We start from the raw sequence: 17,214 nt of genomic DNA, 5'->3' as shown, positions 1-17,214 counted from the left end.
ATGAGTACTTTGTCTGGCCTGGAACTTCTCATTTCTGAGATTCTGGAAACTCTGAATGTTTTCTGAGAAGTGGATTTTTGTCTTGTGGTTTTTCTTGATTCTTTTTACCTTCATATTATTTTCTTTAAAGATGGTTGCATGGAATTTTCTGCAGGTGACTCTAAAGCACTGTGATCTTTAAGAATGTTTTGTTTGGAGTATGTTAATGACGTAAAAATTTTTATAATTTACAAAAAAGAAGAAGGCTTGTTATATTGTGTTAAAACTGCCAAGGGACAGCTGTACTGCTCTTCTCCTGATGATTTTGTGTTTGAAAGGAAGTCGTTGTAACTCATGGTTGGGAGCATTTTAATTCGAATTACCTATTTGATGTATGTTTGTATTTGTTATAATTTTTGTCCTCTCCCTTCTCTCTCCACACTCCAGTGTTTGAAGAAAGGCTGAAGGGAGGCTCTGCCCTTCTGCGCCCTTTGCTCCCTGCCATGAGCCCTCCAGAGAGCGTGGCTTCTTACGACGACGATTTTGCCTCATCGCAGGGAAGCAGCACTTTAACAGACAAAAAGATTTCACGTGACCTCAGGTAACTGAGTTAGACTTCCTAGAAAAATAAAAATGCAGAATTCGAGAGAAAATAGTTAATACAAAATTTGTTTCATAATATGCTGGATATCTTTGCTGCTGTGCTGTATTACAGTAGTCAAAGTGAAGAAGTACTTTCTTAGGACCTTGCAGTAAATACAGCAGCCACCATAGTTAAGACAGAGTCCAGTATTCCTGTTCCCTGTCTAATTTTTGCTGTTCTTTAGCCTGGACAGGTTGCTTTAGACAAGATTCTTACCCTTTGTAGTCTGGTGAAAATTAGTTCTGACTTGTGTGGCTACAGTAATGCTCAGTTGAGTAGTCTTGTAATTCAGAAAATATAGAAAAGCTATTTCTAAGTCTGAAAATGCCTTCAGTACTTCAAAACTTTGTAGTAAATATGTAACTGCTTTCAGTAAGCATTTGTCAGTGCTTACTTAGTAATGGATACATAAACTGTCTGTAAGAATTTTTGGAAGCTTTTGTTCAGATTAAAATTTGTAGATCCTAGACTCTCCGTATCTACTACATGGCTTCCTGAATTTTCCAAGACCCTCTTTTTTCTAATGAGCTGTATTTATATCTTATGGGCAACTTGAGGGAGAGGCCACAAGTATGTTTGTGCCAATGATACTTAACTTCAGAAGAAAAAAAATTAAAAGGTACTTTGCACACTGAAAATGTTGGCTGCAAAAAACTTTGAGTAAAACTTCCTTCTTCTGTTGGTATTATTTAGTGTATGATGCGTTGGCATCTCTTTTTTGCAAGTCTTTTGTAATCCTTTATTAAAAATTGCTCATATTTCTGGCAGTTGATATTTGTATGTCCAGAGATTATCTGAAATGCAGTCACACTTTGAGTTATTCTTGTGTTGTTCAGGTATGGAGTAAAATAGCTCTTAAGAGTTAAAATTAGAGGGGACAGTTGTTATCCATCTTTTAGTCTCTCATATTATTGGAAATATGTTTCAGTATGTTCAATATCATATCAAACTTCCCAATGTCTTAGCTGTCATCGTTTTTAATCTCAAAACCAATGCTTTTCTAGTTGGGCTGATTAGTGCAGTTTAGTCATCTGTCTCTAATTCAAAGTGTAGTAGTTTTCCTGTGCACAGTGCACATGGAAGCTGGAAGTCCTTACTCACCATCCATGTGCTCCTTTTTAGTGTTGCTGGCAGCAGTAATTCAAGCATTCAGGAAGAAATTCCCAGTAGGAGGTCACCCCTCGAGCCCCGATCTGTGGATCTTGGTTCTCAGCACTCGTCTGGAGCCCGGTCTGCGGCGTCCTCCCGCTCATCTGCTTCCTCTAAAAAGAGAGGCAAAAGGGAACGTAAGTGCCATACTTGGCTATAGAGTATCCTTTTTATCAAGGCTTTTCTTGTTAGGAAAATTGCACTCCTGCATATCTGGAAACTGTAATCTAATACTGATAGAATGACTGGTTGATTGCTCCAGGGATTCCTTCTTAGATTCTTTTTGACTTTTGGTATGCTCTGACCTTAAAATACAGTAATACAAATAAGCAAGAGGTTGCTAACAGCATTGAAAAATCTCATTTCCTAAATCAGCCTTCTAATAAATCAGTTAATTTTAATATTATGTGGGAACTATCCTTAGGTTCTGTACTAAGGAAATGCCAATAGGCTTCTGAGTTATGGTCATGTTTGTGAAGGTGACAACAAATTTGCTGAATGTTTTGTTTTTGGATCACAGTTAGTCTTCATCAGTGCACAAATTAATAAATACATTGGTTTCTGTGGTAACCTGTACTTTACAAAAGCATGAAGAAATTTGAGGCTTGGTGCACTCATAGTATATAAGCAATGGATAAAAAAAGCTAGGTCGTAAGCCAATAGAAACATGACAAAAATAGGATTAGACATTCTAAATTCTCTTCATATTTTTTCAAAACTCTTTACCTTTCCCCCAGAAAGCTAGGCTATATTCTGATTATTAGTAGTAAAGAATTAAATATGTGTTTTCCTTATTTAAATGGATAGTGTGCTGAAATGAAAGCTGAGTGACAGTTTTGGCAGTGAACACAATATGCAGAAGAGAACTTCATTGCCAATTCTACATTTCTTGCTTGTTGGATCTATAGACTTTTAACTCAAAGGCTTCTTTAACTGGGGAAAAACGTCACTGTTTTGGGGCTTGTAAGGTATTCACATGTAGAACCAAACAAACTTTTGACCCTATTTTTGCTTCTTAGGGCTGGACTCTTTCAATGGAAGTTCTCACCACTTTTCTGTGGAAGGAGATAAAATACTGTCTGAATTAGAGAGGGGATCCCAACAGACTAAGAAATCCTTAACGAGTAGCAGAATTTCTAATAAAGAGCATGAGCAGAACCCAGATACAGACAGCACACTGGAAAACTTGTCTGGACACTCCCTGATGAGGTAACAGGAATGTTATAAGACTTTATGCAAATATAATGATGCTTGGTAGTGTTACAGGCTGTGTCTTTGGTTATGCAAAAGGGGAGTAACAGAAATGGTCAAATGTTAGTAGGCTGTGCATGCATAAAACATTTTTTCCTTGTATTTTAAATATGAAATGTGGTATCCTGTCATGTTTAGTACCTTAAACATCGAAATACAGTTTTTGTTTCCCTCTTCTAGAAAAGGTCTGTTAGAAATGTGTCCGGGTCTATTCAACCCGTGCAGTCACCTTTCTTTTTCCAGTAGATAGACAGACAGTTTTGGCTGTACTTGTGTTCAGCTAATACTCACAAAGCCTATCCAGCTCTGTGAGTCAATACCTTTTGAGAGATGAACCCATCCTTGGAAAAGAGTCTATTAAAAAAAGAAAGAAATATATCTTTTCTGTTGCAACCTCTTTTTGTCTAGCTAAAGATGCAGTTTTTCTGCTAATTGTCCAATGAGGGAGGTTGTGAAACACTTAGGTTTCACTGCACTTTTTTCTAAAAAGCATCAAATAATATGAGTGATTTCTCATTCTGTGTTGGTTTAGAGCAGTTCTGAGGTATTAGCTTCTTTTGGTGACTGTTGCTGACATCCAGGATTGGGTTTGAAAGGTCCTTTGACGTCCTAAGATGTGCCAAGTAAAGCAGAATGTCTTCCCAAAAGATTTAAACAGCCACTGTTAATCCTCTTCAGCCTAATAAAATTGAAATAGGAAATTTAAGAAGCATCTGTATAATTTTCTCTGTTTAAAAAAGAAATGTATTTTCTCAAGAAGTGTTACCATAATATCTTACAAATTGTTCAAGTCGAGTTTTGGTCTCCATTGCATTTTAGAAGAGAGGTCAAGACTCGGGGCAGTGGCTTGTCACAATCAGTTGCTTCCATGTCCTGATAGTAAACTGTTCACTTTTTTCAATGCACATACAGATGACTGTATCCTGACTTTCTCATGCCAGACTCCTAACAGGAGGCACTGAAACTGCTTGTCTGGTCATGTAGAACATGAAGATAGTGTGTTATTAAAAAAAAAATAAATTTGTGTGTCAGTATGTGCTAACTAGGTTTAATACTTGGGGAAAAACCAGGTGCTCTAGAAACTTAACTCTGAACTGGAATTTAGGGACAAAACCCATCTCATGAGGACATTTCCTGAAGACAGACTGGGCCTGTGCAAACTGAACAGACTGTGCCCTTTGCATGATCTGTTTGTATGTAGGAGTGGAAGATCAGGGTTATTCCTTTATTTTATCAAATGGCTGGACTAGGAGAATTATTGACTCCTTTTGGTTTTTGTTTCACTGTCAGTTTCTCAGACAAGGGAAGACCCCAGAAAACACCGACTTCTTCCCCATCTCCCAGCTCCCAAAAGATGTTGCAGTTGGATTCTGTAGGCAATACAGCAGAAAGAGTCAAGTCACCTGCTGGCTTTTCTGGAGGTACAGCCCCAGGGCTGAGGCCAAACGTGGCCTTCCCTGACGTGGGCCTGGGAACCAGCAGGTCTGCAGCAGGGGCAGCCTCAGCAAGCGGTGAGTATTTGTAAAAACTAAGCTGATGCCAGAGCAGCCACAGCGTTTTCCCTTGAGTTTTTGGTGTGGGACACTGAGGTCAGTGAGGTGAGCAGTGTGTGCTGTCCTGCAGGGTGCATGCGTTTCTCCCCTGCGGGGCTGCAGCACCGTTTGTCAGCAGAGCTGAACTACCTGAGCGCTATCGAGGAGTCCGTGCGGCAGCTCTCGGATCTGGAGCGAGTACGAGGCATTTCCCTTGCCCAGCAGGAGAGTGTTTCTTTGGCTCAGATTCTCAAGGTAATGGGAAAATACTTCTTTGTCTTAACTGTTCTTTTGTGGGTTTTTTTTTCCTTTTATTGTTTGTTTGCAAGAAAATTAATCAAGTTGGGGCAAGTTAAGCTTTTGTTAGCAGTGCAGAGAAATCGTAATGGGCATCTCTGATAATGGCCGTATTTTAGGATTTACGTCTGTTATCTTTTTTTTTTTTTAAGTCGATACCAAGGAAGTAACTACGCTGGAATATGTGTCATTAATATACCATTAGCTGGAATCACTGTTTTGGTTCTGTTCCTCAGATAAAAGCATGATTGTTTACTGGGATTGATGTCGAGTTCCAGTGTCATGCAGTGTAGTCGTTTGGGCTGGATGATTTGTTTTATTCCACAAAAACAATAGTTTTGGTTGAAGTTTCCTTACGTTGACAAGATGGTTTATTCTAGTTTGTTGAATTAATTGATCTCCTAAACTTTTTTCTGCACTGTGGTGGAAGAATATGGGGAATGTGCACTGCCTTGAAAAGGAAGAGGGTCAGTGGGTTAAAAATTCTGTTTAAGCAGAAGAGACACCCCAGCAGAGTAGGTCCAGATCCAGATAGTTGCAACCAGTGGCTGAGGCAAATCACATCTTTATGTTTAACTTGCACAGTTAAAACTTGTTTTCCTGATCTGTAGGCACAACAGCAGCGCCATGAACGGGACTTGGCTCTTTGGAAAATCAAGGCTGAACAAGAAGCTTTAGAAAGTCAGAGACAACTGGAAGAGGCAAGGCAGAAAGCAGCTCAGGTAAGACTGCCCTTCCAAAATGTGGAGTATGTAAGAGGCAAAATGTTGTAAGTAAATCCATGCTTACAGGTATCCTTAATTTGAAGCTGTGAACATACAAAAGTGACAAAAGGGTTTAATATAGCTAAAAGAATAGGGCCTATTCCAAACTTTTTTCTGTCAGATTTTGAGAAATAAATCTGTAGTTACTATAGCCAGACCATTTTGAAGAGCTGAGCCCTCTGTGTTTTCTGCATAGGTCCATGCAGAGTCACTGCAGCAGCTGGTGCAGTCACGGCAGGAGGCTGGGCAGGAGCCCCCGTGCAAGGCTGCAGCTGAACAGGCAGAGCCTGCACTGCTCTCTACAGATGCAGCTCACCAGCTCCGTGAGGTGAGGCCCTAAGGAAAAGAGAAAAGATATTTTTGTTGCAGTATTACTTGAATACTTTCTTGCCTTTTAAGTTATTTTCTGTTTGGTGTCATTCTTGTTACAACTTCTTCAGTTTCATAACATGACAAATGATAGGACTTCAAAGGAGCTACTCTGGCATCGTTACTTAGAAGTCAATCAGCAGCCTTAAATCCCTGTTCCTTATTCTTATGATCTTCCAGTTAATGAACTGTTAAGAAGTTTGTTCTTCCAGGATAGATTGATGACAGCGAACAGAGCATCTTTAGTTTGTAAGAGTTGCTCTCCATCAGGGATTGATCCTATATCTGTTTCATGTGCAAATTAAATTAGAAAAGCAGAGAACTGCAATTTTGCTTACTGCTGAAGGTAGAAGAACAAAAATTAAATTTTTTAAAAAAGGGAGAAAAGAGAATCTTCAGCAAAGCTCTTGACTTGGTACAGAGTTTGAAGTTCCCTTGTTTTGAATCTCTTTGTTCTTGTGCTATACAGAATATTTATTAGTTTATCAGTTTTTATACTTCTTGTTTCCCGTATGTAGCAGCTGCTTCAAACATGGATAATGAACACAGTAACCAAGAAATGCTCTTACTCCATCACAGTTTAGAAATCACAGTGACAGTGGGTCAGTATTATGGGATAGAGTGCAAAAGGCTGATGAGTGTGAACAGAACTGTTTCTTCACAGCTCGTTCACATGTTGGTGCTCACTAAGGCTGGTTTTATGATGAGTAATGGAATTGTAGAATAATACTGATATACTTGTTCTGAGCTCTACCAAATATGTGAAGTTTAAATAATTTTTGAGTAGACAAGAATGGGTTAAAGGAGCAGAAAAGCTCAGACACCTTAAATAGATGCAGTGTATTGGTCATTGAGAGTCGGTAGTGGAGTCTTGGATAAAGACAAGGAAACATTTGTAGTTGTTAGAGCTGAAGTGGGTAGAAACCAGTTAAGAAGCAATGAAGGAGAAACAGAAAAGACAACTTTTATTTGGCATAGGGTTTTAATCTCTTTAAGTCTTGATTGAAGTTTGAAGTCTGAGCATAAGGGGTGCTGGTAGAGAGGCTGATGGGGATGACCTGGTCCCTGATGCTTGGTCAGCAGAGTAGCTTTTCCATCTCTGTTCACAAGTGACTCCAGGTACTCAGTTGAGCAGCCATTTGTTTTAACTGGAATGCAGCAGTCACCACCTGTCACCAATGTTCTGGGAATATTTTTGAACGTACACTGTAATTTATTATGTGTAAAGGAATGGAGTATGGAGGAATATGTATTTACAGAGCAGTATACACCTTTACCACCAGAAGTGACATGGCGTGTTACAAACCATTGTAACCCCATGTCTTATACAGTTGTTATAAATCACTAAGTTGCCTGCCAGAATGATCATTTTGTCTTCCAGAAGCTTTTTGATGCTGCTAAGCTCACAGTATTCCCATGTTTTTTGCTGTACTCAGATGACAGAGTTAGCACGGACCCAGATCTCAGACACTGTCAGTGCCCCAGCTGCTCCAGTCTCCACCTTGTTTGACCACCAGCGGCAGCACCATTCAGAGTTCATGAAGCAGCTGAGGGCCCAAACTGATACAAACAGGTTTGACTTAATATTTCACTTTTTGGGAGGGGAGAAGTAAGATTTGTTAGGTTTTGCTTCACCTGTTCTTACAGAAAATGTTACAATGTCATAATGAGTGAACATTTAAGATGAACTTGGATTCCATCTTTATGCCCTTAAAAGCGTACACCAAAGGTGACATTAACTAATTCTTTGAAACTCTACATAAAAAAAGTAGAAAAAGGTAATCTAAATGGTTTGTGGGATGATTTAACCTAGTTTAAGCTTTAGGAAATCTTTTAGCAGAAATTTTAGTTGTTACTACTTCTAGTAAACTGATGAACACTATAAAAACTGTATTACTTCTATGTTTAAGACAATGCAGATTTACCCAAAATGCTTCTCATTTCTAGGAAATGTGAGTCTGGTACCATATCACAAGGTAAAGAGGAGACAGGTGACTCAAAACAGACATACTCACCAATGTTTGATAGTTACTCTGAATCCTCAAGATCAAAGATTCATGATCAGAGGTAAGAAGCTTTTTGTGTCATGTTCGTTTACCTGATCTAGTTAGGTCCCATGAAGTTTCTCACAGCCCTTCTCTGATCTTGAACTGGAAAAACGTTGTTCTCTGTAGTTCTCCTAACTTCTAAAACTGAATTTCTAACTTACTCATTCTTTTAAAATCTGAAAGAAGATTTGTTTGCGTTAGTTTATCATCACTACTCAAGTAAAGGATGTGCATACCTTCAGACCACATGGATTCTAAGCTAGAATAAAACAACAAGCAGCAGTTTGAAATTGGAATTTTAAAGTAGCCAAACTGCATTTTAAAACCAAAACCAAACCCTCTGCATATTGTTTATTGTTGTGATGTTAGTCATGGTGTGTACAGTAGTAATGTAATATAAATATTTCGAAATGTTCAAAGTATTAAAAAAAAATAATCTCTGGATAACACAGTAGTACCAGCAGCCGCCAGGAGAGCCCCTCAGTTCCATCTTCTAAGGAGAATGAGAAAAAGCTTTCCCGTCGTGAGAAGACAGCCAGCAGTATTGAAGAGGAGGCTCAGACTGCTGCAGATGATTCCTTGCCCAGTGACAGTGTTTTGTCCCTACCAGATGGAAAAGGTTGGCTGTACTGCTGATGTGTGATGGGTCTGATGGTGGGGAGGGAGGGGAGAGAGGGTGGTGGTGCTATTTCAGAATGAATTTCTGAAAGAAATGAGGGAAGGTGTGTGAAGAAAGCTGAGCCCCAGGTGAATTGTAGTCTCTTAAGAGGTAGCAGAGAATGGCATAGTGAGATGGGAACCTTTGAGATTCTGCTATGTTAGCTTAGCCAGATGCTCACATGCTGAACCTGCAGGCACAACACCAAATGTTTCAGCAGCTCCAGACGTGTTTATACCTGTGTACACAAATCTGTTAGATCGCTCGAAGCTGCATAACAGATGTCCTCTAACTCAAAATCACTCTTTTCTAAACATCCATTTTTCTGCCTTAGCTATCTCTCTGTCTTTCTGACTCCCCTAGTACTGCTTAGATGACACAGACTAAAATTGCATTCATGGTGCAAAACTGAGTGGAAAGCTATTTCCCCGATTGTTCCCTCAGATTCCGCTTCTGTTGCAACAGAGTATTCCCTGAAATTTGATGAGTCCATGACAGAGGATGAGATTGAAGAAAAATCTTTTCGGTCTTTGCTGCCCTCTGAGAGTCATCGCAGAAATAACCTGGAGAAGAAGCGGGGCAGTCGTGATGATTCTGATGAGGAAGTGTCCCCAGACAAAACAGCTCTGTCATCTATCAAGGTAGATAAGGCAACCATATTTAAGTTAAATTAAATTAACTGAGCTGACATGGTTAAGCTGATAAGCTTCCAGTGAGCTGTTCTTAGCTGTGTTTGCAGGGTTGAGGGTTCTTTTCCTCCCTATGGTTCTCTGAGGATCTCAAAACAGAGAGATGTGTGAATCATGCTGTATGTCATTGTTGTACAAGTGTGATGACTTGTGGAACAGTCCATCCAAGCCTCTACCTTGTGGCTTAGGAGGAGTGACTTCTTGAGGTAGGGTTTAAAAGCTCAGTGGATTAAGTCCACCAACTATGCTAACACACAGCTAGGAAATACAAGAGGATTCCTCATCTCTCTGGCCAAAGTAGGAACCTCCCAAAGCTGTCACACAGCCCAGGGCAAAAAAAGCTTGTCTGCACAAAGCTCAGAGAAAAACAGCTTCCCTTCCTGCATCTGTTTTTGTATATCTCTGCATATACACACACAGACATGCACTTCGTAACTGAAAAAAAGCCATGGCATTTCTATGGTTTTGTTCCAACTTTGTCTTTCCTTCTAGGAGCTAAGCATGCCATTCTCAGGGGGGCAGGATAGTTTCTCTAAGTTTACCATGGAGATGGTAAGGCAGTACATGAAAGAGGAGGAAATGCGAGCAGCTCATCAGTCCTCACTGCTCCGGCTCCGGGAGAAGGCTCTCAAAGAGAAGACCAAGGCTGAGCTGGCTTGGCTGGAGCACCAGAAAAAGTAAGGCAGCTCTGAATATATATAACTGCTGACTGACTTATTTCCTTCTACTTTTCAAGGTTTTGTTTCCACCTTACCACTCTCTTATTAAGTATTAATGGTTGAACTAATCTTCTGACATCAGTATTCTGTACATTGGAAAGAACGGGACCCAGTTTATAAATGTGCTTTGATATTTACATTGAATGTGGTTTGATTAAGAATTTCACTGAAACAGTAGAAGAGCAGATGTTTGTTGTCAGTTAGAGAAGGTAGTTGCCAACCATTCCTCTACACATCTTAATTCAGGAAGATATAGAACTGTCAAATAGTTTGACCTTTCTTTGCTTGATGTGTATTCAAGGTCATTTTAGTTGACTCAGGTCACACTTTGTGAATCTGGACACATGTTGTACTTAGTGATTTGTTTCCAATCTAAGATAGGCTTTGTCCTGAAGTCCACTTGAAGTACCCACTGATACTAGTAAACAGCAGTACCCACTGATCCTAGTAATCAGCAATTTTCTCTGCGTGACAGCACCCTTGTTCAGCAGACGTTTTCTTACAATTTCTTGTTATTGTGGATTTGACAAAGTATTATTAGATAGTGAGCCAAGTGTCCTTCCTTTTGTGTTTCTCAAACGGTGAGTGTGCTATCTCTGCAGAGCTTCTGCTCATTCTTGTGAGAACTATTACCTGCACTGGCCTTTTTACTGTGTCTGTCTGACCAAACCATGCAAAATATTCCACCATAGAGCATACCAAAGATTAAGGTATATACCCTTCTGCAGAATAGGAAAAGTAAACTTCTTTTTTTTCCACTTTAAAGAGTAAAAAGCTTGTTGGGCACCTTTTTCATGCTACTTTATAATAATGAATAATGATAAAGTAATCTTTATTTATACTTCTTCCTTTCAATCTATTTGCAGGCATTTGCGAGACAAGGGAGAGGATGATAAAATGCCTCCTATTCGAAAGAGGCAGCGTGGTTTGCTGCTGAGATTACAGCAGGAAAAGGTAAGGGATGCCCTCGAGGAAAGTCCTATTGAAAGCCATGTGTAGCCATTAAATGTTTCAGACTTGCAAATACAGGAATGGAGAACCAGCAGTATTTCTTACCTGTAAATTTTATTTGCATTTCAATCATATTCAACACGTTGTTCTCAAGGGTCCTTCTCTGTCTGTAATCTCACGATTGAGACTCTGAAGTATTAACTGATCTCTAGTTCTTGGCTGCTGAAGTTCAGCCTAGTTCCTTCTTCACATAATTGCAGTCATGTCAAACACATAGCAAGGGCACTGTGGCAGCTTTGAGTGTGTTCTTGAGAGAGGTCTCAGTGTTCTTATGCTGAATCTTTTATACCTAAAAGGCAGAAATTAAACGTCTCCAGGAGGCAAACAAGGCTGCTCGGAAGGAGAGGCAGCTCATCCTTAAACAGCAGGCGGAAATCGAGCGAATCCGTCAGACTACAATGAAATTGCAGGAAAAGCTGAAGTCTGCAGGAGAAAACAAGCTGGTGAGTGTTCAGCACGGAAGTTGGAGTCTTCCCTCTTCAGCCATGCAACTTCAATGTTAAATAGAAATGGAAGGCTACTAGATTGGACTTATCAGTTGGAAGTTTTTTCTGCCTGCAATAATCTCACCCCTTTATCTCAGCACTTTATGTTTAATTTTGATGCCTAAAGAGGCTACCTAGAACAGAACCTAGACAGTACTAAAGGAATAAAGTAGGTATTTATTAAAAAGGCCTTCAAAGGATAAACCTTGGTCAGTACAAGAGTCTGGCCATGGCTACACCCAGGATGGACGGTGTGTCACAAGTTTTCACACTTTCATAAGTTTTACATATTGGGGTTCATTGTCCAATTCCAGCTCCAGTTTCTGCACCCTCCCAGATTCTCTCCTCAATTCCCTGTTGTTTGCACTTTTTGGGCCTGAAGGTTCAGGGGTGTCCTTGGTTGTGGGGCTGGAAAAGGATTGTTTTGTGTGCCTGAGCTGTGAGGAGAACTTGTAACACTTTATATGAAGTTCAGAGTTACACACCAATGCAGTACAGAATCTGGAAAATATGAAAGCTCAAACTTAAGGCATGAATTTCTTTAGAGTATCATTTAAGGAAATGCCTTTGGAGAACTTACAAAGTGTTTTAAATGCACAGTAGATGGTGTTTGTTCATTCTCAAACTGAACTAATGACTTTAGGAATGTGAATTATTTTGATGCTTAGATCTCTCAGGCTTTGATTTTTGTTTGATTATTTGTCAGGTGCAAAGCACTAACTCCAAAACTTCCTGCTGTGTGTGTTAGTGTAATTATGCTAAGTTTCTTGCATCTACTTCACAAGGTAGCAAAATGAGGTTTTGGTAACTGGCTGCCTCCTTATAAAATTTTGAGAAGACACAAGTTTAATAGTAGTACTGTAGAAAAGATTGGTTTCCTGTTTGGGTAACTGAATTCTGGTGCTTTGTTGCTTTGGGGGACTTTTGGGCGGTTTTGGGGTTGTTTTTTGTTTTGTTTTGTTTGTTGTTTGTTTGTTTTCTGGTTTGGTTTTGGTTTTTGATGGTTTTTTGGGTTTTTTTTGTTGTTCTGGACACAGGGGAAAACTTAAATTGTGGAGAGAAAGGGTGTGCTAAAAGCTGTGTGTCAAATAAAAGTGAGGTTAATGAAGTTAAATCTGCAAGTGGACAGACTTACCTGAAGCAGTATTTCATGTAATCTAGAGATTATGAGCTAAATTAACACAAATTAACATAATTTAAAAAGAATTTTGGAATATTCTTTTAATGCTTCTTTTTTATGTTAACCCTTTTATTGCAGGAGCTTCCCAGTGAGGATGACATCAAGCAGAGCAATGGTTCCAGCCCACTTCCAACTGATGCAGAAACACGCAGCCCTTCCCCAATCTCCATCTCCAGCAGTGAGACCAGCAGCATTATGCAGAAACTTAAAAAAATGCGCAGCAGAATGGATGAAAAGTAACTATGTGTTTTTTTTTTTTTTTTCTTTTACAAAAGTTTGCTGTTTTTATGGAACAAGTTGGTTTGGCCAACATCTGCACTAAAAAATGACCACCAGAAATGTTGGTGTTGTTGATATCACACTTTGATCTGAATTGCTTGAAAAACAGCTCACTGGAAGCATGGATAAAACCATATTAATCTCTGAATATAAGAATTTAAAGGCTACAGTTCTTGCATGATACTAAGATTCAAACATTTTGGCAGACCATGTGGTCAGAGTTTTATTACAGAAGATTTGGTTTAATATTCTTGGTACTTGATAGAGTTGCTAAAAGCACATCAACTTAAAAGATATTGATGTTTGTAAGAACAAGGAATATGGACAGGTTCTGTCTTCACAGCACATCCTGTCAGAGTTTCTCTTGCAATGAGAGACCCGAAGAGAAATTATCAAAATGGTGCCTGTATTTTGTATTTCCCTTTTTACCTTAAAGAGTTAAAAAAATATAGGGAGTGAGAGTCTGGAATTACGGTGCAAATTTTTATTTTGATTTGAAATGTAACTTAGAACAGCAATTATCTTATGCAAAAGCTAGTAAAAAAGCTAGAATTTCAGATCTAAAAGATCTAAAAGAAAGACACTGAGATTGTCAGGTGTGTGATTTCTATCTAATTATCCAGCTGGTGAATTTTAATTCTGATTTCGTTAATATCAGCTAGGATGGATTCTTTAAATATTTTCTTTATTAATGGAGGTGATATGTATGTAACTGACAAGATACATGGTTCCAAGGTTGGAAAAATGATGAAAATGTTTGTTAGGCTCAAGAGGAAATAACAAAACCCGTGTGCAGTTTCTGAGTCTGCAAACCTAAAATTAATCTTCTGATTTCACCTATGAAGTTGTTTTAGATAAAAAATTGTTCCTTCATACTTCTGGTGTAGGAATTACTTTGTATGCACGAAACATCCCAAACACTTCACCCGCTTGGGCTCATTAGTTTGAAGTCCTGAATTCTTATTTGAGACTAATTCATTGAAAGTCTGGCTTCTACCAGTTGCCACAAGAAATAGTCTTTGCTCAGACGATTCTTCTGAGCTTAGAACCAAGATAGCCACTGCACTTTAGTCTGTGTGGGTGATCTTTGGGATTTATTTTCTCTTGAGACTCCAAACACAGCTGGATAAAACATCCCAAAGCAAGCAGTGCCATGTGAAGGCCAGCTATCCTTGGCTCCTTAGCAGCCTGCTTGCTTGCAATCATTTGAGAAGCACATTTCCCACCCATGCATGTATCTGAGTATGATGAAAATAAAACCCAACAGCAGAAAGCCTGTTGGCTTTGGTGGAAGTAGGAAAAACTCAAAACATGTTGTAGTTTCGTGGCCTTTGTGTCTAGCCTGAGTTGGTTGCTGTTTTGTTTGGACTCCTGTGGTGGCATCTGGTAAACTGAACAGCCCAAATCACTGATAATTAAAAGTTTCTGAGGTGCCATATCTCCAAAACTAAACTCCTGGGATTCCAAGTTGTATGAAAACCAGCCCATCATCATAGTGGAAGATTCTCAAAGTATCTTTTGAGACTGGTAAATGACTTAAGATGAGACCTTGAAAACCTTGTGTATTGTAGGCCATGCTGATTTCTAGGGTTTCAAGAAAATAATTTTTTTCTTCTGATCTTATTTATTTGTTAAAAGAGAGTCTTGATCTTATTTTTTTCCCACAAACAAATTCAACAAATTTCAAATGGTGATAAAAAACAATCTGCAGCTTACGAATTCTGAGAAACAGTATTAATCCTAAAAAAGATGACAGATATATTTGTATATTCAAGACTTCCTTTGCCACTTTTTATTAGCTAGTGTTTTTGTTAATATTGTTCTTGAAATGTTTTTTTTTTCAAGTAACTTCATTTCTAAGCAACATTTACAATTGTATAAAGACATATATTACAAGGGATAGTAGCAGATATAAAGTATGTTCTACCTTTAAAGGTATTTTAGTCATCATTTGATTATTATTTTATGTAGTTGGAAATATTGCTCACCTGTAGAATAATTTTCAGAAGTTGGATACCAGGATTTGAGAGGGAACAATTACTTTTAGGAAGAGCAAGTGGAAATTGTGGGTGATCTATGTGGTCATGTGTTTTTGGTTTTATGGTTTTAAAAGTCTTGGATTTTTGTACATGTTCAAAGGATGAAGTATTCTGTGTAAGCATATATTATTCTCTAAAACTTGATTTCCCTCTTGTACAGTTTTTGCACACCTTTGGCAGGTGTTTTGGTAGTGATAGCACTGCTTTTCAATCAGTAAGCAGTGCTGACTTGCTATTTTTATTTTTTTTTAATGTCCTTATTTGTAAAACACATCAAAGTAACAGTAAGATGTTTGGTTTGGGCTGTAATGATGGCAAACTGCCATTTGAGGGGAATCAGGGTGGGAAACAGGGCTCAAGGGAAGAAGCTGAATGATAAATAGAAGGGAACTGGAGGAAGGAACTGGGAAAGGCTGCTATGCTGGATTTGCTGTACTCCACAGCAAGGTGGAAATCCTTTGGCTTCCTTACTTAGGAAGCAGCTTTAATATTTGTCTTCTGCTAAAGGGGAATGAAAGAATAGTTCTGTTTGCATTTTAACTCATGAGTCTGTGTAGCCTGCATGTGAACAGGAGCATGCTCTGTCAAAGAGAGTTAACCACTTTCCCCTGGCTTTTCTTGCATATGTAGCATGAATGATAATCTGTGCAATAACAGATTAAATGCTTATTTTCATTTGCTTTTCCTTAGTGTGCTTCTTAGCTTGCATTGTAGTTTGATAGAGCTAAATGGAGCATGGTATTTTTCTATAAATTTGATAATTCATTAGGAATTAGCTTAAAATGATAATGCTTTTACGAAATACCGTTTTAAGCAGAGCTGTAAATTATGTAGATTAAAAAAAAGTATTATTTTTCTGCAGTTAGTACTTCAAATTAAAGTATTGAGTATTCTGAGCTCTAGTCTGTACTTTGATGCAAAAAATCACAATTAGCAGCTAGAATGTGAATGACAGGTATATCTTGGACTTTTCCTGGAACTGTTCATGTTTTAAGAAAATTCTTTAATCTCTTTTTTCTTTGCTATTTCACTGGTACTTACCTTACCATAGAAATAACTTTACTGAGGTTTCGCCAGGTGAAAAAAATGTGTTTAAAGTTTCAGACCAACAAATTGTTGATTCTGCAAAACCAGCATGCTCTTTAATACCAATAATACAGTCTTTTGAGAGGATAACATGAGAAAGGGCAGGCTGAGATACGTTAACTGAGCCTGTGGAAATCCGCATCAAAGTAATGAAACTCTCCAAAATTTAAAGAAAAATAGCTTGTCTTTCATTAACAGAAAACAAGGTGTTACAAGTGTATATTCTATAAGCTTCTGCATAACAGTGTATAGTTTGTGTACTGCAGATATTGGGTATTAACTATACAATGTTAAATGCAATTAATTAAAGTTCTTTGCCAGATGCTATCCTTTTCTCATTCTTTCTGCCTTAATTGCTATCTTAGTTTTAAATTCTTCCTCCTTATTTTGTAGACACTGCTCTCCTGTTCACTACTTCTTCTCTGTCTTTACGTCTCACCACTGGGCCTCTCTCAGTGTCTGTTTTCCCAACCTCCACCCCAAATTCCAGCTGTATATCTACAACCAATTGGTCAGGTAACTGTATATTTCTCCAGTGATAGAACTCTTAAATAGACTCTTTGATAGAGCATGCTCTGTTCAGTCCTAGAAAGTCCAGAGGTTCTTCAGCAGTGGATGTGTTTGACACTTGCCTCACTGTTTCCAGATCTTTATCAATGACATAGACAGGGGGATCACTCCACCCTCAGCACCAAGCTGAGCAGTGCAGTTGATTTGCTGGAGGAAAGAGATGCCATCCAGAGGGACCTGGACAAGCTTGAGGAGTGGGGCAGTGTGACCCTCATGAAGGTCAACAAGGCCAAGTGCAAGGCCCTGCACCTGGGTCAGGACAATGCCCACTATCAGTTCAGTCTGGGCAGTGAATGGATTGAGAGCAGTTCTTCAGAGAAGGACTTGGAGATGCTGATGGACCAAAAGATTGGGTATGACTCTGCAGTGTGCACTTGCAGCCCAGAAAACCACCTCTATTTTGGGCTGCATGGAAAAACAGCAGGTCGAGGGAGGTGGTTCTGCCCCTCTACTCCACTCTGGTGAG

General features: G+C 38.9%; 1 protein-coding gene across 6 annotated transcripts in view; it reads left to right on the top strand.

Annotated features, from left to right (window-relative positions):
* Positions 1-17,214, top strand: part of CEP350 (centrosomal protein 350) — a 70,210-nt gene that overhangs the window by 26,651 nt on the left and 26,345 nt on the right. For 4 of the 6 annotated variants that reach the window (XM_088170327.1, XM_088170323.1, XM_088170324.1 and 1 more), the window contains exons 13-28: positions 427-580; positions 1,745-1,908; positions 2,791-2,980; positions 4,313-4,533; positions 4,646-4,809; positions 5,463-5,573; positions 5,812-5,943; positions 7,421-7,557; positions 7,932-8,051; positions 8,485-8,651; positions 9,135-9,331; positions 9,872-10,056; positions 10,965-11,052; positions 11,406-11,552; positions 12,853-13,010; positions 16,572-16,694. In XM_088170327.1, the coding sequence (XP_088026453.1) occupies positions 427-580; positions 1,745-1,908; positions 2,791-2,980; positions 4,313-4,533; positions 4,646-4,809; positions 5,463-5,573; positions 5,812-5,943; positions 7,421-7,557; positions 7,932-8,051; positions 8,485-8,651; positions 9,135-9,331; positions 9,872-10,056; positions 10,965-11,052; positions 11,406-11,552; positions 12,853-13,010; positions 16,572-16,694 (2,458 nt within the window). The remainder of the gene's footprint in view (positions 1-426; positions 581-1,744; positions 1,909-2,790; positions 2,981-4,312; positions 4,534-4,645; positions 4,810-5,462; positions 5,574-5,811; positions 5,944-7,420; positions 7,558-7,931; positions 8,052-8,484; positions 8,652-9,134; positions 9,332-9,871; positions 10,057-10,964; positions 11,053-11,405; positions 11,553-12,852; positions 13,011-16,571; positions 16,695-17,214) is intronic. The other 2 variants (XM_088170326.1, XM_014874755.2) reach the window with 2 other exon arrangements.

The sequence above is a fragment of the Sturnus vulgaris genome, chromosome 9, assembly GCF_052056855.1.
Source record: "Sturnus vulgaris isolate bStuVul1 chromosome 9, bStuVul1.hap1, whole genome shotgun sequence".
In the NCBI taxonomy this organism is placed as follows: Eukaryota; Metazoa; Chordata; class Aves; order Passeriformes; family Sturnidae; genus Sturnus; species Sturnus vulgaris.
This window is presented reverse-complemented; position numbering and strand designations above follow the sequence as displayed.